Genomic DNA, 20930 nt, shown 5'->3' on the forward strand with positions numbered 1-20930 from the left:
AATCAATGTATCTTTTCTAATTATACATGGCATCATAAAGTTGCATCCATAAGTGCTCCAATATACATATCGTCACCTTCCTAAAATAATTGTCTATGTGACTTCTTCTTTTTTTTTTTTTTTTTTTTTTTGCCAAAGCTGATTTTGGGGGAAATAAAAAATCACCACCACCCCAAAATTGTATTTAGGTTAAAAAAAAACCTTTGGTAAAAATTGCTTATGCCGTTATTTTAGGAAGGTGACAATGGTATAAAAGCAATTTTATGACGTAAAAGCCCACTTACCTGAAGGTAGTGACATGCTCGTGAAGACGTTTTGAGGTCGGTGTGCATCATGGGTTTGTCCAAATTAAGCGATGACTTCCTATAGGCCTCCTTGGCTTGACTGACCGTGAGTGTCGACCAGGAGCTCCTCTTCATGAATTTTCCCTCAGGTGCCATGGCCATGCTTTCACAGGCTGAGCACTTGACATCGTTGTTACTCTTGGAGCCCTTGAGCGACATTTCTCCAAAGTGGTGGCTGTGCATGGATTCTGGGTAGCAGTGGCTGACGTGTTCCCCGTGGTGTCTCGACATTACACTCGGTGTGCGGTAGGTGCTGTCACTATCCAAGTTGTCATCAGAGCTCCACCAACCTCCAGAGCGGTGCTTACGTTCTTTACTTTTGCTCCTCTTGCTGCTGTGTTTGGTGGAGTGGTGGCCATGATGGTAATACGACCCTGCTCCACCTCCTACATCACCTTTTGTGCCATTCATCTTGGATGACCCCTCCAAAGAGTGGGACTTGGTGAAGAGTTTCTGAACTGAATGAACGAGGTGTCTGATGCGGCCGGGACTCTCGCTGCGTTGCTCGGTGGTTGTGGACGTGCGCTGGTACTGTAGCGTGTGGAAGCCGTCGCGGTGAAGTGGCAGTTGTTTCTCAAACTGGTCTAGCAGGTTAGCTGGAAGGCGATTGCTTTTAGTGCCGGCGTGGTGGGAGGAGGCAGCAGCAGCGGCTGCCGCAGCAGTGACAGCCGGCGAGGTGGCGGAGGCCGTGATGGCAGCGCAGTCTTCCCGGGTGGCTGAGTCGTAATACTGAGAGCTGTAGTGCATTCTGGGGAAGGTGCTGCTGGAGATGTGGTCTGATGCGGCAGGTGGAGGCATCATGACAGGGGACATCATCATGCAGTCAGAGTGGATGGAGCTTCGGGGCGAGTACCGGTGGTGGAAGTCCACGGGGCAGCTCTCTGTGGGACTGAGCAGGTATGACGGGTGGCGGGACTCAGAGCCATAGTGGCCATGGAAGTCGTGGATGTGGGGATCGTAGTCCAAACCATGAGGTAAAGGGATATGATGCTGGGAACGACTGCCCGATAAGCCCTTCATGTTCCTGGCAGGGGGGAGACGTCTGCCTTCATTTACCTTCCGAGGTGGGGACCAAGATGTAAACTTCTGGTCTGATGCAGAGAAAGAAGAAAGAAGGAGAGGAAAACATTAAAATCACAGAGTTGGAGGAATCAGGAAATCAAAAGTCCAGTTTAAATGTCTTCATCTGATCTCGTTTTTGGCTGTGCTTCAAACATTTTAATACTACTGTGATTCTTTACACTCATCTGTTAAGTGTCATGCATATTAAAATAATTTCATTTTACCTCTTTATAAACACTCGAGAGTATATTGACTTCAAATAAGAAATTATTAGCATAAATAATACTTTCCAAGGCCTAGACTGGCAAGGAATTATATTAAAGTCACAGTTGGGTTCAATGAAAACTTTTCTCTCAATACAATAATGTGAAATAACTCTGAAAAGTTTTATTTGAAACGTTCACACGGAAGGTTTTCTGTAGGTGATTTATTGAGTGCTGTAAGGGAAGGAAATTGGAAAGTCAGAGATTTGAATAAATTCCAAGCAACAAAGAGACACAAGAACAATGCAAGTAAAAAATAGATCAGAGATTATTAAATCGTTTTCTGTGTGACTCAGACACAAAGAGCCTCGTCCTTTGTTGTCTATTTGCAAGGCTACTACACTGTCACTACACTACACACTGAGGTAAGAAACTTGCTTACCTCATGTTTCATACAGAATGCTTAAATTGTTTATTTTTCAATTTCAGTGGAATCGCATGCGACTTGTAGGTAAAGTAATTGGAAAAGAAGCTGAATTAAACCCAAATGTAAAACATTCATCAATGAGAAGAAGTGAAAAACCAAAAGGAAATCATAAGCAATCAACTCTTAAGACCAGAACAATTGAACTTACTGAGTTAAAAAAAGAAATGAGATGGAGAAGAAAGAACACAGAATCAACTGTATGGGGGATTACTATCTGTTGTTCATTTTTAAAATTTGTTTTTGTTTTTTTGCCCAACTTTTTGCTCATTTTTCCAGGTTGAGTATTTTTATTTTATTTTTCACACCACCTGAAACATGTTAGTTTGTATCTTTTCTCAGTTCAAACATCTCCTGCTCTGTTTTGCTCTGTCACAGTCGTCTGTCTTTTGCGAGCCACTCATTAGAGTTGAGTTCTACATTAGGCTTCCCTTCCTTTTTATTCCTGTAATAACAGTGATTTTGTTTGCTGTTATTAAATAAGTTGCTAAAGTCTATCATTCACAAGCTGTCTGCTTGCTGGTAAACCTGCGTTTGGTTTCTGCATTCAACCAATGATTGCGACAAGCAGACTGAATCCTATTGTGCCTCAAGAATAGAAGACTGTGAACATCTGAAGAGAGGCATGAGCTAACCATAAAATTGAGCTTGAAAATTAGATTTTGAAATGTGTGTCCTCTTAAATTCACATTTAAAAATTCTTTATTGAACTTTATGATGCCTAAGTTACAAACACAATATTTAAGAAACTAAGGACAACCAAAACAAGAAAGGAAATATCAGGGAAGGTGTTTTAGTGAGTGTTGGTTTTCAAATAACAAGTCACAGATTGATGCCATGTCATCTTCTGTTTGAGTAGGTTCACAATACAATACAATACAATACAATACAATACAAATACAATACAAATACAATAGTTTGCACAGCAAACTAAACCAAATTCTCTGGATTCAGTGCCAAGTGTTAATTTTCTGTTTCTTATCAATGTAAGTACGCGCGTGCGTGCGTGCGTGCGTGCGTGCGTGTGTGTGTGTGTGTAGATACACCAGGAAAATGCCAGTAGTTGTAAATTTAAAGATCGCAAACCTTATTATCAATTTTAAAAAGTATTAAAACATATTTACCTTAAGGGTTGGTATCTCAAATCTGTACAAATATGAGGTTAAACTACTGCAATAAAAAGATGGATTGCGATATTTTTACCCATCAATAATGCCAATAACTGTGGAGGGCGCTGCAGCGTGACGCTGAAAGATGAAACTACATGATTCAAGTAGATGCTTAACATATACAGCTGTAAACCATCACCATAGTTCAGTCACCTCAAGGGGTTTTCAATAAATCAGACATTTAGGAAATGAAAGCTCTTGCAAGCAAAGATAGGGACATAGAATAAACTGATCTCTCACTTGATTATTTCGAGCAACATTGAGTTGACAATTGAATTTGGTCTTCAGCACCCAGTTAACATTTTCAGGCCAGGTTGAATCTACCTAGATGTTTTTGTCACCTTAATTTCAAAATTTTTCCTCCTCTCTTTCCTTATTGCTCATCTTAATCTTAACTTGTGGGATTTGGTGTCCTATTGCAGACATTCAGACTTTGCTAAGCTCAATCAAATGCTTCCAAATGAAGTGGTTTTGGTTTGTTTTTCTTAGCATAAAAAGTAAAATGTGCTGCCATTTGGCATGATGAGAAATATTTTAACTACCTAAACAAGATTGTGAAAGTTTAAGATGAAAAGGAGGTTTAAATAGTTCAGCAAATGCTTCAGCCATCTGTGTCTGATCTCATTAAGGTTTGTTTATTTCTTTTAATCTGTTGTTATAAAGATTTATTTATGCTGTTAAGGTTGTTTCTAACGTTCAGTGCAAACGTCTAGATCTTTACCTATTCATCTCTGAACCATTAAGATATGAGTCACCTCTAATTGAAGAGTATGTCCAACGCACTTCTGCGAACAATATAACTTGCGCCTACAGCTTCCTGCACAGAAACACGGTCTGATTCATAAAATGGAAAGATGTGATCAAAGCTCTCAGGTACACACTGGAGCACCTGAAGTGTGTGCCATTCCCCCGTAATTAATTAAGTTCGCTGCAGCAGGAAACCCCAGCCTGAAACAGGGCACTTCATCTTACATAACATTTGGGATCTCTAAATCTTGCACAGTATTTCGAAGGAGCCAAAAATAAAAAGCACAGTTGCCATAGCAACCACCGCTAAAACCCAGGAATTGTAGCTGGATTCTCAAGGCTGTGTGGGGTTTGGTAGATCTTAGTATCAGAAGTGTACAGGAGACATAAATAGCATGCAGTGTGGTGCAGATTCTTTACTCTTGAAGTCACGGATGGATTTGCAGAATGGACCTTTGAATCGGTTTAAGAAAGCAACTGTTGAATTATCAGTGCAAACTTTGATTATTAGCAGCAGCTGCAAGCCGTAAACTGAATGTAAAACTGACATCTTTTGTATCATGCCTTTTTGGAGGTTAAGTGTATTTCACTCAAAGAAAATGTGTGTAAAAATGAGCAATTTATAGAACCAGAATAGTTTTTAAATGACCAGCATCAAAGGGTGGATAGAGTAATTACGGTTCCTGCCATTTTAAGAAAAGCAGTAATTTTTAGCAATTAAATCATAACCAATGGTTGTGACCACGTGACCTGGGTTAATATTTAAGTAGAGTGACTCTAACCCTTGTGGCAACAGGTAACTGTTAAAAATATTTAAAATAATTTCACTCATAGTGTCTTTTAAGCTTACTCACTCCTAGCAGAGTCCTGCAGACTTGCTCAACTTATCTGCTTCTGTCAAACTTAAAATCGGCAACGAATCTAAATCCCACAGAGTTGTGATTGTTTTAATTTGTATTTTTGGAAAAAAAAATGCAGTTAAAACATTCAAAATGACTTTGACAATAACTCTTGTTCATTAACTCAGTCGTGAATAATTATTTGATTAAATGTAGCACTGCATTTGGATGCATGCTTTACTGTTCATCACCTGTTTATTCGTCAGAACCAAGCAAAGCCAGCCATAGTGCATCCCTGCATGCTGTCAAGAATGTCACAACATCTGATTTAGTGAGTCAAAAGCCAAACAACATCTGTTTTCACCCTCAGGAAAAATCATCAGCCTTCCTTTCTGATATCACCGCAGGATTCTGATTACAGGAATTATCTTGAGGTGTGTTGATTTCTTCATAATTAGCTGTTTAGAGACTAATCTTTCAACCTAGATTAGATTTTTAATATCAAGTAAATCAAACTGAGCAAAGTCTATTCACCCTATTCCTTTTTTGGGGGTGTGAGAGAATTATGAAGGGGAGAAAAACTATTAAGAAGGCAATAAATACTTTTAATTAATCAGTCAATCATTCAAAAGTGGTAGACATAAAACTATTGTTAATATCATGCAATCTGTTTTAATCACTGGTGCTGCTTGAGTACACGCGATGCATCATCCTGCTGCCAAATCTACCTTAATTATGTATTATCTGCATATTAATGACTTTGAATTTGCAACTGGAGTAACTATAGGAGAATAATGTCAGTTTATTCTAAGTACGTATAAATTATGATCCCAAAATCAAATTTTAAAGGCTAATAAATACAAATATCTTCACTGTCTGAAAATACCATAATTTATTTTAGCACTTCTCAAAACCAGTAAAGCAGACTGCTTGCCACATATATTTATTCATTCAGACCATATAACAACTTGCTTTTAGTGTAACACACTGAATTGGTCCCCTAAGTGCTCAGTGCCATCCGATGTGCGGAACGCATCACAACTGCAACATGCACTAGCACACAGCGACCGACACATCAGTCTCAGTGAGGGAGGTTATGTCAAGTTAAAGAAACCCAGCAGACTTTTTTTTTTTCCAGAAAAAAATGAGCTGTGTCACATGGCTGACTCTGGATCGCCTTCGGGCAGCAGCAAGGAAGAGGAAGCTTAGCTCAACTCTGTCTTGGTCAATACCTCCCACTCTCCCAGCAATGCAGTGATACAGCTTTGTTGCACATTTAGCCTGCAGCTCATCTGCCTGAGAGATGGTTTCAACACTTTATTTGAACAGATGTCACATCTCTAAAAATTACACCCCAACCAATGCCATTGTAAACTACCCACTGTATGCCAACACAGAAATGTTATATTATGCGCTAAAAAGAATTATCAGTATATTAATACACTTATAACTACACTTTATATATGCATATACAACACCTATTATATGTTGAAATAATTTTGTATGTGTCTATATGTAAGTTTATATATATATATGCTACCGTGCACATCTGTTTATCTAAGATTATTCATATACAGAAGATAAAAAATACACTGACATGAGGTACCAATGAGTTAAGGACCTCTTTATCGGATACATGCTATCATGAGTGTTAATCTGGCTACTCAGGGTGATTTAAGCAGTTTATACTCGACTCTCCACAACTGATTTACATAAACAATGTTTTAATTCTTGAGGAGAACATTACCTTCCAAACATTCTCATGAATACGCTGCGTAACATCTTGTACTAAGTGTTCACAAGACATTAATGAGCACTTTCTGGTTTCCACAGCTTACGCAACGGCTATTGTGCTTGATGAGTAACAGGACATTTCCTTAATGTGCTCCAGTCAGCACCTGATCCAGTGTGTAATTTTTCTCCTGTGAAAAAAAGATGAGACACTGAGGAGAGAGAAATTAGAATCGGTTTGTGGAAGAGAAAAAATTGTGAGGGGAAACCCTCTCTCTTTCCTCTGCTCCCTGAGAAAGCATTGTGCTAAGTTAAAGCTTTGCTGCAGTCAGCGCCTGACCAGAATGCCACTTTATCTCCAAGATCCTTGCATAACTTGAAATAAACTTGGCCTCCCTCCTCCACAGTAATACACGGCGAGCTAATTCCACAGCGGAGATCTTAGCAACAAGCTGCTGAGCTGTTGAGGTACATTGCCGAGACATTGCTACTAGCTATTGACAAAAGGAGGACAGGATGTCTCCTGCTGCCAGTTAAACAGACATTCCACCTTCCTTTGACCAACAGCTTCCTGTTAAACTTCAGATGTTTTATCTTCCACCTCAGGCTCTTCTGTCCCCAACCAGAGATGCTGTGTTTGTTAGTAATGTCAGTCAAGTAAATGTAACCAAGACCAAACACTGCCCTGACATTGATGTGACGGATATTGTGATGCCCTAAACACTGAGATGAGTGAGTAAACGATGGTATTATTAAGCATCATTAAGTATTATTAAGTTTATAGTATCAGTTAATTTGACAAGAATGCAATAGATAAAGTACATTCAATAACCACTCGTTTCCACAGAGACAGACGGCAAAGACCACAAGTATTACATAAGGCTAAAGTATGTTAAATCCTGCAACTGAGTCAAAATCGTACTGCATTGGTTAAAGCTTTGCAGCAGTCTGACTTTCACCTTTTGATATCCACCCACTCCCCTCCCACTGCTGCTGTTCTCTCCTCAGAAAGCAGACAGAGCTGATGGAGTGATAACACACACCCTGAACACAGCCGTACTCCTTCTGTCTTCTCCGTGCCCTTCCACGGAAGAAAACCCCTTATAAGGAGCCCGTAATCAACCACTGCTAACCGTGTTGCTGCCTTTGAAGCCTCCCACACATGAAAGACAATGTCTAACACAATGTCTAACACGGAGCTGAAATGTGCTTTCCTTCAAGGTTTCTCTTTGTGCCTTAGCATAGACTTGTACATCAATTGTATGAATAAAACAGACCAGTACAATGGAAAAAAAAACAAAAAAAAGTGACTCGGATGCAATGAAAACTCTTCCTCCAACTTTCTGGGTTCCACTATAAACTTGATAAAATACAACAAAATGTAGTCATGGTGAGAAAAAATATAATCCTTTCCACATTGATTCCTCTTCTTCATTTCAAACACAAACCTATTGTTTAAGGTGAAGTATAACAACTGCCGACAAAACAACATGGGAAAAAAAAACCCTGATGTGGGAGGCTTCAAATTGGCACAATGCTTCTTCTTCTCATTCAGGTCCTGTAGAAGATGCAGACACATCACCATGGTAATAACTCCTACACTATGTAAACATAGCAAGCTTGTGCAGCCTGTGTGCGATTGAATATTAAGACGCCTGGAACGTTTAGGCCAAAACTTCTACTTCAACATATTGCTCTGAAAATTAGATTAACACTTGAGAGAAAACTGTTAAATACGTAATAAATAAGGGGAAATATTTTATTTTGAAACTCACAAGTAATACTTACTTTGTGTTTAGCAAACATGTGGAAACTTTTAGATTCCCACAATATCACTACACCTGCTTTACTCAGCCATATTAGAAAGTGTGGAAACATTTCAAGAGGAAGCTGGACGGTTTAGCAGTTTCTGAAGGCGTGTGCGCTTCATTTGAGATTCATTCTTGCATGTACAGTGCAGAAATTAGTCCCAGAAGCTCTGACACTACAGGTGTGCAATCAAGTTCCCAGTCAAACCTGGCACTATCATCTACTCTGAGAGTTTTTGTTGAGCTCAGGCAGCGACAAATACAAGTGAATACACTCGAGACGAATTGTGACTTGGTATTGCTCAGGTAGCTTTTGGAGGCAATACGAAACTATTTTATGTGTGTTAGCTCTGCAGTCTGAACTGTGATGACTCCCTTCAAGCAGAGGAGTTACTAATTGGACCTTTACTGGGTAAACGACAGCATTGTTTCAATTAGAAAGGGCTGCAGGCTAATTTAAAATAACAGATATCTGCTGTAGAACTCTAAATATAGGAGTTCACTGCTAAAAATCTTAATGAACGTCTTGTGTGAGGCCCACGTCAATAAAAAAAATAATAAAAGGCAGGGTTCAGTGAATTAATAGGACACCAAGGGATATTTCTTTTGTTTGATGTTTGTTCTTGTTTATTGAGCTCATTACTCGTCACTGGCTTAGTAGCCTAAACCAGTAACTTAGGCTGCTGGTGGTACACGTGGAAGTTAAAACCATGCTGCTGTAAATACTCTCAAAACAATTCATCAAATTACGACATGTTGTGGATATAAAAATTTGTTTAGTCTAGATTAATGATCCAAAGCTTGAATTTGTATTTGTAACTATACTGTATTCGTTACCGTGACGATATGTATAAAAATAAAAATGAACATTTTCATACTACGTACTGCGAAAAAAATAGGAACAATCGGAAAAAATACCAAAACTTTCGTACACTGGTATGTACAATGTGCTAGTAAACCTGAACCAATTAAAATCAATGTAATATGCAAATAGCCATCAATAATTATTCAAACGTACTGTAATAACTTGTACAGCAGGAGTAAATATCTACCAAAAGTTAAGGTAAAAATTTTTTAAAAGTGTCAGTTTATGAAGCTAAAATACAAAAATAACGATTTAATCCAATATTTAAAGCAACAGCAGTCTTTTTTTTATTATTTAAACCACACCATATGAAAGAGTAGACCTCTGTCCAAGTAGTGTCAATTTTCATATGTAATATTTGCCTTGTTTTGATTGATGCCTAAATTATCTTCAGCATGTAAATGTGTTCAGCCATGTAACTCATTTCATATTGTAATCCTGCAATGACAAAGGGTGAAGCGCCACAGAAAAGATGATTAAGTGACCTTTTGGTCACAATCTATATTGCAAGGCTACAAGATTGTAGGGAAAAATGCATTTTTTTTTTTTAGTTGAAGATGAATCATGCAAATTTGAAAAACTGTTTTGCTTTGTTTTTTTTCTTCTTCCTTGGTGCCAACATGTTCTGTCATGGTTCTGGACAGAGTTTCCACATGTGGGGATTTGGAAGTGCACCACTCTCTTAATTAGGCTGTTTTGTCATGTTCTGCTCCATCTGTTCTAATTTCTGCTGCAGCAGAGAGGAAAACAAACCTAAAGAGAGACGGAGAACACATGAAAGCTACAGTCAGGAAGAGGTCATTTCCACTACGGGCAAAGCTGCACAAAGATGTCAAGCTGCCTCTGACTTCCCCCGTGACCAGCTCTCAGGGTGTATATACACTCAGAGGGTGAAAGTTCTTTAAATTTCTTTAAATTATGGATATATAGTATGAAATGTTCTGGGCACAGCACTGACTTAAAGGCTCACAGATGGCAGCACAAAAGCTTTGATGCTGTCGCAACCAACTATCTTTTGCTTTCTTTTGTCCCCGCAGAAAATCATACGGGAGAACTTTTATTAACTCGACAGAATAGAAGGGTTATGATAAAATAAGAGTAAAGTTTAAAGTGACCCTGAGGAATATCAGTTAATTTCTTTAAATTAAATTCAAAGTCAAAACAAAGTAAAAGTATTACATTTAATTAAAGTTAAATATCAATTAAGTCTTAAATGTAATTCCGTCAAACAAAAGGAAGTCTATTATCATAACTTTTAAACAAACTATTAGAAGTCAAAGTTATAGTTAGAGTGGCAAAAGCACAGTGTGCTTCAGTTATATGCAATATCATATAACTGAACACATGGAAAGAGAAGACTGAGTGATGGATTAATTTTTAATGAATCATAAAAACATTGTGTTCAGTCCCACAGATAGATTGCTTTAACCTTCCCAAACTGCTTAGATTCATAACTGAAATGCACAATTATATTTCACCACAAGGAGTTCCACCAGGCTCTAATTTTGGAACTTCAGCTTCTATTTTAACTCTTTGGTCAAATGTTAAAATACACTTATATGCTGATGACAATGTAGCTATACACATACGCCGGAACGACTGCTGATATACTGTCTGTAGTCATGGAGCAGCTGTTGGCTTTAACATTATTTATGTCTTAGAAAAATATGTACGATTTTCTCTGACTAGCCAACAGGAGGTCAAAAACAACACCAATCATGCATATTTGTTAATGGAGAGCCTCGATGTGTTGGAAGAGATTAAGTGTCTTGGTGTAATCTCCAAACATCACCCTTAAACACCGTAAAATATCCACTAGTTTAACCTTGCAAACTTAGAGATTCCTGGAGTTTCTCTTTAAAGTTTTCGACAGGACGTCTCTGCATTTCCATTTTTAATGATGACAACTCTTTAAACTGAAAGCCGTTGCATTTTCAGGACTTTGTGAAAATAACAGTTAGCTAAATTAAATAATTTTATTCACAGAAAAGAGAATTATACAATAAAACCAGAGGAAGGGCAGCATATTGCACAGCATGGACCATGTGTGCTGGGGAGATTGGTCCTCATTGTGGCCATGCAAAGATTGACTCCTGACCTTAGGACCTTCTGTCTCTCTGCACCCCCGAAGTCTCTCTACCGATTTCCTGTCTGATTGCATTGAAGGAAGAGTGAAGACCCCTAATGCCAAAAAAATAAAGATTTACTTCTGCTGATTGGTGGGTGTTGTCCTAAATAAAGAAAAATTTTATATTTTTCACACTATGGGGAGCAAATATTCTCAACAGTATAAAGCTAAGTTAGCAAGATTGTTACATTTTAAGGTGGACCCTATAAATTTAGTCAAAGTTGAACATTTATGAAAATGCCAAGGTAATAAGTGAACCGATTTTTAGCAATAATCACCAACTCTTCAAAATTTAGATAAAAAAAAAAAAAAACCAGAGTCCTCTGACTGTAGTTATCCATAACTATGTTCATCCTACGAAACTCTGCAGAGCAGCATTAAAAATTCACTCAATTAATATGATGCTTAACTCAATAATCACATGCACATAAAGCCCCATAATAACCCTGGAACGAGCTCATTAACAGTGCTCTTCACTCCGTAACGCATAAATCAGATTTTCTGAGACCATTCAACATCTGCAGTGCTACATTACAACTTCACTTTTCACAACATCATCTTAATTTTGATTTTTTTTTTTGGGGGGGGGGGTTGCTCAGTTCTTTGAGCAGGCAGTACAAGTTCTGCAAATGTATACAGTAAAAGTATATGCACGCTTTTTATGCACCTTGAGCATATTGTCTTCCAAGACAAGTAACTTGTTTGGTGTTGTTACTTAATCAAGTGTGACATATTACAGTATGCTAAAGATGTGCCAAAGATCACCAGTTACAGAAAGCTAGTTCCAAGAATCAGAAACGCATAAATAAATTTAAAAAAGATCACTTTGGTGCAATATCCAAACAAGAAACAAAACAAAGCAAATGACGGCATGACATGCAAGCCTTTTTAAACATGAGTTGTATAAAATAAATGGAGACAAAAAGCCCTGGTGAGAGTCTGTTCCCTTTCTGTAATTCACACACGGAAAACTGAGGCACCTCAGCGACAGGTCAGCATGTGCTTACACACATAAGGTGTCACTGTTGAGAGCAAAACCCAGCATGTATATTTCCCCATCTTAACCTCCTCACCAGCTGGCACGGTGGCCTTGTTCGAACCGAGTAACAAAAGGCTTCCAGACTGCTAACATGATTCAGACAGCATTTTTTTGCCAAGTCACAATGTACAAAATGTTCTGGATCTCCTAAAAGTACGCGACCAAATGTGACAAATGTGTAGAACAACAGGAAGAAGTTGATAATTTCCCGTCGCTCTGTGATGATTTCAACCAGTAAAGCTCCACCTCAGAAAAACATCTGGCAATGAGTTAAAATCAACATAGGCAATATACTATAACTGTTCTTGCATGAATTAGGCCAATCCCTTATTGTGCCCCCATCCCAATCCAAATGCAGGAAATCATCAGCAAACACAAAACACATAACCACGTCTTCCTGTTCTCTCAGCAACATGCCGGACTAACTTCCAGGCACATGGATACACCCACTCTTTCTTACGCATTTACTGAATGCCATTGCATAAAGCAAAAAAAAAAAAAAAAAAACTTGTTCTGAGCATAGATGGCAGACAACTTGTCTATATATATTTTTATCTGCCTACCCTTTGTTATGCCTGCCTGGGCAACTGCCTATAAGAAGTATGTCAAAAACCACCACTGGCAATGCGTACAATTAGGTGAAATTTATGTGACTCAGCTGATTCTGATGGGCAGAATCAGTTGTGATTTTTTTTTTTTTTTTCAAACAATCATATTGGTGCAATATGATTATTTGCACCAATATGAGCATATTGTCTTCCAAGACAAGTAACTTAAAGTGACCTATATGTAATTGCAAGAGAACAGCTTCACCTAATTGAAAATAATCAGTTTATCAGTTGCTAACTCATTTTAAATGAGTTAGCAACTGATTCTGACTTTGATAACGGTGAAAATTACGACCAGTTTTTAACAGAGTAAGAGAAAATCAAAGCTCTCCACCAGATCTATGATGTTTGGAGACCATTTTTATTCTAGAGAAAGAATTTGTCTTCAATTTTTATATATACAATAAGTTACATAATGCTGTAAAATAATTCTAACTCATCTTATATTTTAGTAAAATTGAGTAACTTTGCAATTACATTAATCATTTTCCAAGAGAAGAATGGTAACATGAAACGGAACGGTGCCATTTTAATAATCTCCTGCTCTCCACCTCCGTTACACAGTCATACCAGTTGTACAGTATGCTCATCTTATGTTGTTCTGTTAGTCGACGTAGCGCTGTGTTGTTTTGCCATGTCGCTCCATCTGTCACTCTGGTGGGAGTTGAGACAGTCAGAGAGCTGGCTGAGGGGAGCCCATGACTTTCATTAGAAAATGCTGTGTTGTGAACCTCAAATGGGCAAAACATCAAACACACACACACACACACACACCAAGCGTTGCAACAGATATGAAAACCTTTAAACTTGTTTAAACAGTGTTACACAGGAAAAGCGTGTGAGCCACATAATTTAATGTAATGCCCTGCAATAATGTTGGCTAGATTTAAGATTATGTAGATCCGTAGTCCAAAAGTAAGTCCAACATTTTCATACAGAAAATCTTGTCTGGAGGGAAACCCCACAATAATCAAATTTTCATTCAGTCATGGTTTAATAAGAACCGTAATCTCAAAGGCAACACTGTAGTGTCAGTACCATGTAAACAGTAACAGCTGCAGGGCTCCTGGTGCAAACTGTGCCAAGCAGCTTTGATTTGTACTGCTCTATTTTGTTGTTCTTGAATTTAATTAGTCTGCTAAATTATTCAGATAAAGATCAATAAATTATTTTTTACACTGTGGCGTCAAAAATTAGGCTCGGCAGCCAGAAGGAAGACTTATTTATCCATCCAGATGCAAAATTTTAACACACATGCTCAACCCACGACTGTCACAGCCTGATAAAAGAGAGTCGGTCGACTGTCGTGACAGTGTTGATCCCCTCGTTATAATGAGATGTCAGTAATCATAAAAATATATAAATATCATTCATTCAATCTCGAAAAGGAAGCTTTAAAACAGTGCCGTTCTATTTATCTGAACAATTACTAGTTTGTCATAAACATTTATGAAATAACCATTAAATATAGAAAAGTGAAATTACGATTTGTATAGAGATGTCCATCTAATGTTTTAAAGTAGCACAAGTCATTGACTTGTTCCTTAAGAAAGACGGTGTTTCCAGCAACTTCACTGCTAATAAACGACGTCCTGTTTAGTAATTAATGAGCCGTTATCAGGGTGAATGCCATTAATAATAATGTCAGCTTGCAAACCTGGCTGCCCAGCTGTCTTGTTATGTTTATAATTATGGTTTTTATGTGCCAAGTTCCAGCCTAATATTGTCAAGAGGTTAGTGCTATTGTGTGAGAAATCCCACGTGGGATTTCTAGCACACCTGCGCAATTGTTATTATAAGACATCAGGGTTATCCATTGCACTCAAAGGACCAGGGTGCTGTAAAACACGCTTCATTAAATTGTTACCGCATAACATTTCTGTGTTCACTGTAAAGACCAAAGTAATGGAGTTCCACCATTACAACATGAAATAGTTGTAATCGCTGAAAAAATATTTCAGGATGTTGATACAAGCCACACAATCTCCAATAAAATTTTAGGATTTTTTTCATAAACAATTAACTAAACAACTATAACTGAGTCACTTATAAGACACGGCAGCGTGGGAGCAATTTAAATATTTGAATATATGTAAATTATTCCTATGATAAACTCAGTTTTTGCATTTATTTCTTACAAAAATCCCCAAAATAATAGTAAATTGTAGTGTGCCCCTATGTGCACAGTTGTTTTGCCATTTAGATTTTTTTTTACATCCATCTCTCACAGAAGTTTTTGTACTTTCTGTGCATACGACATCACAGGCATGGTAGAAAGTCGACCCTCGGCAGGTGACTGACATCCTTCAAGAATTGATCTGTAAAGCGAGGAAAGCAAAACAGCACACATATTACAAAAACCTAAATGTGATTCCCCTCAAAGTGTGATGTTTCTTTTTATTTTCGTCTGTCTTAACATCCTGTGGTTGTGACGCAAGAGAGTGAGAATGAACAATCTGTTGGTGGGCCTGGAGTGTCAAAAATATCTCCTCATGTTGCATTATAGGCGATAAAAAGGTGCCACATAAGCTCTAATTGTGTGAAGCTGAGATGCTGGTAAACCCACTGGAAGTCATTCTCACCTTATGGAGTCAACAAGAGCGAGTCTGTGAGAGCCTACAGACATGTTTTCCATCCTCAGACTCAGACTCAGACTCATGTTTCTTGATGTATTTCTCTCTCACATAGCGAAGCAGATGGCAATTGATAACTGTTTTAAACGAAACGCACTTATGCAACACTACTTAACACATTTTGCATAAATTGGCAACTATTTCTTTGAACATTCAATATACACTGGGCCATTCTACGTAGTGATAATATCAACTCATTACAGCCGTCCTAAATTAAGTTGTAGAGGAGGAAGTTTTTAATATGTAAATGTATGCAAAAAGTGCAACATTCTCATTAATCAGGGCACATGGAGCAAAACGTACAAATCTCTAAACAAACACAGCAGTTCAACAGGCGTTCTGCATTTTAAATACGCACCCCGAATACAAATCAATCCCGATTACAATCCTTGTCCTCGTTCACAAGCAACATTTTTCCCCTACAGCGTTCTGACAGCTACATGGAGGAGAGTATAAGCCGCGTCCCTTTAAAGTCCCTTTCAGGGATGGGTTGAGTAAGATTAATGCTTTCATCAGTCTCTTGAAGCCATAGTATTCTGTCATTCAGACATTTGTCTTTTATCACAGAGATGGCAATAATAATAGGTATTATAGAACTGAATATGAACAGTAGAATTAATACAAGTATACCTGCAAAGACTTTGCACATCGCAGTCAAAACAAAGCGCACTTCAAATTGCAAACATTTGGACAGCTCTCTTCATTGATTTTCATTAATCTTTTTTTTGATTAATTTAGACGTTCGGACCACTGGAACACAGATTTTTAAAACTATCACATAAAATGCAAACATTTAAGACTTATTCCATGTTGAAAGTTCGACAAAATCAGAAAGCCACGCCTGAAATTCAGAGCACATTGCACACTCAGGTAATGAGTGGTTTCAGAGAGGCACTGAGAAATTGGCTGGTTACCAGAATTTTATTACTTTTCAGCTCAATCCACGCTGACGATTGACAGGCTGGTCATAAACATAAGAGTGTAATCTTTTTTTTCTGATGAGTCAATGCTCGATAGTAAGTGCTATGAGGACGCAATGACACCTTTTTGATGTTGATGTTGTCCAGTGAAAAATAAAAAATCTACTATTTGCAGTAGTCCATTGACATAATAGAGCTAAAGGAAGCACACAGACTTAAAAGGAAGCATGGTGGATATTGGAATCATATTTTTTTACTGCATGTCAAGATGCTGTGAGATAGTGAGAAAACACGGTAACAGGAAGGCTAAATAAACTACTGTTGCTCTACTTTTTCCTTTTGGTGCTTTCAACCTCTGTGTCGAAAGCAATAAAGCACTTTTGCATTTTCAACTTTCAGAATTTGAAAATGTTTTTTGGAAAAAGTATCTGCAATCTAATATACACAAATGGGGACAGCAGCTTTTCTAATACCAAACATGCTACTTATGCTTAAATCTCCAAAGCTCTTTACAGGAAGCATTTGAAAAACATGTACCTTAAAAACCTGAATTTATTTATTAGATGCTTTTGATAAAATATTAGTCTAAATATGTATTGTTACATTACAATCAATGATCAAGAGATAATTAATGTATTATTCTTTATTTTGCTCCTTAAAGCATATTTACAATAATAAACCACCTGCAGCCTTATGCATTTTTAAAAGCTGTGGGCATCAGGCTGTGAATTCTTCATATCTTGGGATTTATTTCCTATTGGTTTTTGGCTAATGGGTGTCTGAAAATGGTTTAAACTGCAGCCAAGGGAATTATCTGTATCTCAAGGACACTATGTACATAAATTATGTAAAAAATATAGGTCTAATTTAATTTGGGAGGCCTCATTTTCAGCAATACACGTGCATAAACGTACTTTCAGTGACGGTAAGATCAATGATGTCTCCCCTGCCTTCACCATTAATTTTTTTAATGGTTGCTTTTACAGAAGGATTAGAGGACTTTCCGCAGCCTGTTTGTGACAAAAAACTCGAGGGATCGAGGATCAGGAGAGATGAAATATCCCCAAAGGCAACAGCATGGTTCAAACTACCCTCAAGGAAAACCAAAAGATAACAATTAAGAAGAAAGTCGGTAAAAAGTGAGGAAAAGCTCAATTTACCAAAACTAGAATTAACACAGAGGCAACAGGAAAATGTTATTTGTCATTAGTTTGGTAAACTGCATAATGTTTTAAGTTTTAGAGCAAATATGTGATGGTAGATCTAACCGGGTCAAAACACCTGCAGAGACTTTTAGTCAGATTACAATATTTGACTATACATTCAGTATTATGCATAGTATTGACTATAGTCTCACCAAAATCAAACCAAACAAAAAGTGTTGACTATTTTACCAGTCATAGATTTAAATGTTCGTCTGATTCCTTTTAATAAAGCTCACGATTCAATTTGTGAACGTGAATTTTGGGAAACCCGGACTTATGTGCTTCCTATCACTTTTGATGTTTTGTTTGACTGGAGATGATTTATTTCGAAGCAGTAGGTTTTTTTCAACCAGTGCGTAGCAGCAGATGTAAGAGGGGTAGGTAGTCCATGTTTAATACAATTTAAAAAAATTCTCTAAGGTTTTAAAGTGGGACCACATAAAATAACATTTTATTCAGAAAACACAGCTTTTCATAGTCTTGGTATATCTCAATGCCAGTAATAGACCTCTGTCTAATACCCTGCTCATTTTCTTTTCAAAGAACTAAATTAGATGCCTGCTTTTCTGTATGAACTTGGAAAATTTGTATCCGTAACTTTGGTTCTGGTTTCCAAGCACTCATCCAGTTTGGAGCATGACTGGCTTAATAAGGTTTTAATGTGATCTCTGTTTCATCACCGCTTCTCAGAGGAAAAGGTGTTTGTAGTTTTGCAGTGGTTTGATGGTTTCCATAATCCTTTTACTTGATTGTTCCGCAAAAGGATTATTTATGTCACCAAATACACAGACACTACAGAAAGAGGAAACATTGACTTTTTTAGCCTCTATTTGTATTACAAGACCTTTGTTGAGCTATGGATTATTGGATTTATGTATGTAAATCCAATAATAATAATATATATTATTGGATATATAAAATATTTAAGATAAGAACACAAAATTCTCCACAGTATGACATCCAGCTCAAACATTTAGATTAAAAATGCCTTCATGTTTTACCTTTAAAGTTTCAAAATGACCCCCTTTCCCTCCAAGTTTATTTTTCCAATATAAATTGAAAAGTATGTAACGATGAAAGTCGGCTCAAATTTAGAGTCTTATTAATTTGCTCTTGTTTGTCTGTCTCAGAGTTGGCATGCTATGACGACACCCTGCTAATGAAAGTAAAAGCAGGATGTGGAGCTAATTACCTTCGCAGGCAGATCAGCTCCTGCTCTGAATCTATTATCATGCCATTTGGCGGTCATGGTGACTTCTTGCAAATTTTCTCCGTGACAAATAATGAAGTTATCGGTATGGTAGCCGTGTGACAGATAATAAGTTTGTGAGCTTTAGCTTAAAGAAAGTTTAGGGATAGCTGCATCCTGAAAGATTTGTTCATGAACCACACCAAGACGCTAACAATACAGTCTAATGTTGTCGTACTTTGTATCCTAAACAAATGTGTAAAGGCTTATCTAAGTTTTAGTTGAATGTGACATTACCATATAATATATTTTAGAATATGTTTATGTACTACACTTTTATAGCTTACTGGAATTAAATTTGAATCAAATGAGTAATTGGTTTGTGTTGAAATATTAGCTTTTTTTAAAATAGTGTTGAACAAACGTTTGCTCGGAACTTGCGTTAGAAGAAAATAGCTAAATCTTTGCTTTGAAACCAAGGTTATACAGACAATACTATGAATGAGCAACTCTTAAAAGCATGGGAAATTCAAATTTATAGAAGCCTTAAAACCGTTTTGGAGCAAATACGTCAAAAATACACAGCAAGTAGACAGCATAGATTAAATTGTAAGAATTCCTATTGTTCTCATTCCACCCCCGAGCCTCTATAAGCTAATAATTTTAAGCAAAGAGTTTTATGTGTGTGATTAATATATCTGTGTGTGAACTCTTCATATTTCTTCTCCCAGCTGACTAAACTCTTTTTCCTGGAGTAGTCAGGGCACAAAAACAGGCATCCATGTTTGTTTTCAGTACTCAAACACCCACACCAGGAGTTCAAAAAAACCTAGCTGAAAAATCTATTTTATTGTGAATGTCAGTGTATCCTTAACAAAATGCAAACTAGTTGCCAGGTAACACCAAACATTTCACAGGGAGACAGTTTGCAAGGCGATTTCACAACACTGCATGTATCTGTTGAGCATTCCAACAGATGTGATGAAGTAACAGATGAGTACCACACAAAGTATAACGGAGCACCACAACAATGGGGGATTTTAAAGTCGGTACAGACCAAAATATATCTGGTATGGGGAGCACATGTCCAAATCAGTTATCTCGACAGATTATACCGTTCCTCCTGATAATTAAGCTCTGTGATGCTGTGGTACTCACTGAGCCGTCTGGCACATTAATGAGCCATAAAAACATGCTAAATGTGCCAGAAAAGGTGGCACAGACTTTTATAATTAATCGCACCTCGCCATACGTCACACATATATTAAGTCAAATTGATATCAGAAGAAATTTGAGGCATCAGACTTTGAGCATGCTTCCATTTGTTGAATTTAGCTAGAAGTTGCACCTTTTTTCGTCAAGATCAAACGGCACCTTGGCTGGATCATAAACTTAGGGTTTAACTCTGCAACACGTTACCTCTGCAGGTGAAATAGAACTTATTTTATTTTTTTCTGATGTTACTCTAAAGACTTAAGGTTGAGGATTCAAAAAGTAAAAACCTTGTCAGAGCTGCAGTAGAGATAAAAACACACACATGCCGCTGACCTCGGCTGACAGCTGAGAAGCCCTTCTCATCCCCTGAGAAGCAAAAAATAGATTCTGGGGAAGCTGGGAGACAGCAGCGATGGACACCAACAGTAAACATAGGACCATTAGAACACTGTACAGGTGTTGTCTCTCTTTTTTAAGGTGTGTTTTGTTTTTCTGTGTGTTTGTGGTCTATTGACCAGCTCACTGACAGAAGGAGAAAAGTACTAGGAACTGTTGACACTATTTGTGTGGGCCTGATATATAAATACTGCAATGCCAAGTCTGACTAAATAAATGGTTTGAAACAAAAAAAGGATTTTCCTCCTCTTGATGCACAGCTACATATACTAGACTAAGCATACAATCATCCTAAAGGATAATCTGTTTATTCTAGGGCAGACATATCATTATGAAATTGCAACA

At 37.5% G+C, this 20930-nt stretch overlaps 1 protein-coding gene and 1 long non-coding RNA gene across 12 annotated transcripts in view; one reads left to right on the top strand and one right to left on the bottom strand.

Moving 5' to 3' along the window:
- Window positions 1-20930, bottom strand: part of dlgap2b (discs, large (Drosophila) homolog-associated protein 2b) — an 89588-nt gene that overhangs the window by 38150 nt on the left and 30508 nt on the right. For all 11 annotated transcript variants that reach the window (XM_081602432.1, XM_081602435.1, XM_081602433.1 and 8 more), the window contains one exon: window positions 285-1435. In XM_081602432.1, coding sequence (XP_081458558.1) covers window positions 285-1435 — 1151 coding nt within the window. The remainder of the gene's footprint in view (window positions 1-284; window positions 1436-20930) is intronic.
- The window catches only part of LOC103457359 (uncharacterized), a 57807-nt gene that overhangs the window by 31401 nt on the left and 5476 nt on the right, over window positions 1-20930 (top strand). The window lies entirely within an intron of this gene.

The sequence above is a fragment of the Poecilia reticulata genome, chromosome 21 (assembly GCF_904066995.2).
Source record: "Poecilia reticulata chromosome 21, P_reticulata-male-v2, whole genome shotgun sequence".
NCBI lineage: Eukaryota > Metazoa > Chordata > Actinopteri > Cyprinodontiformes > Poeciliidae > Poecilia > Poecilia reticulata.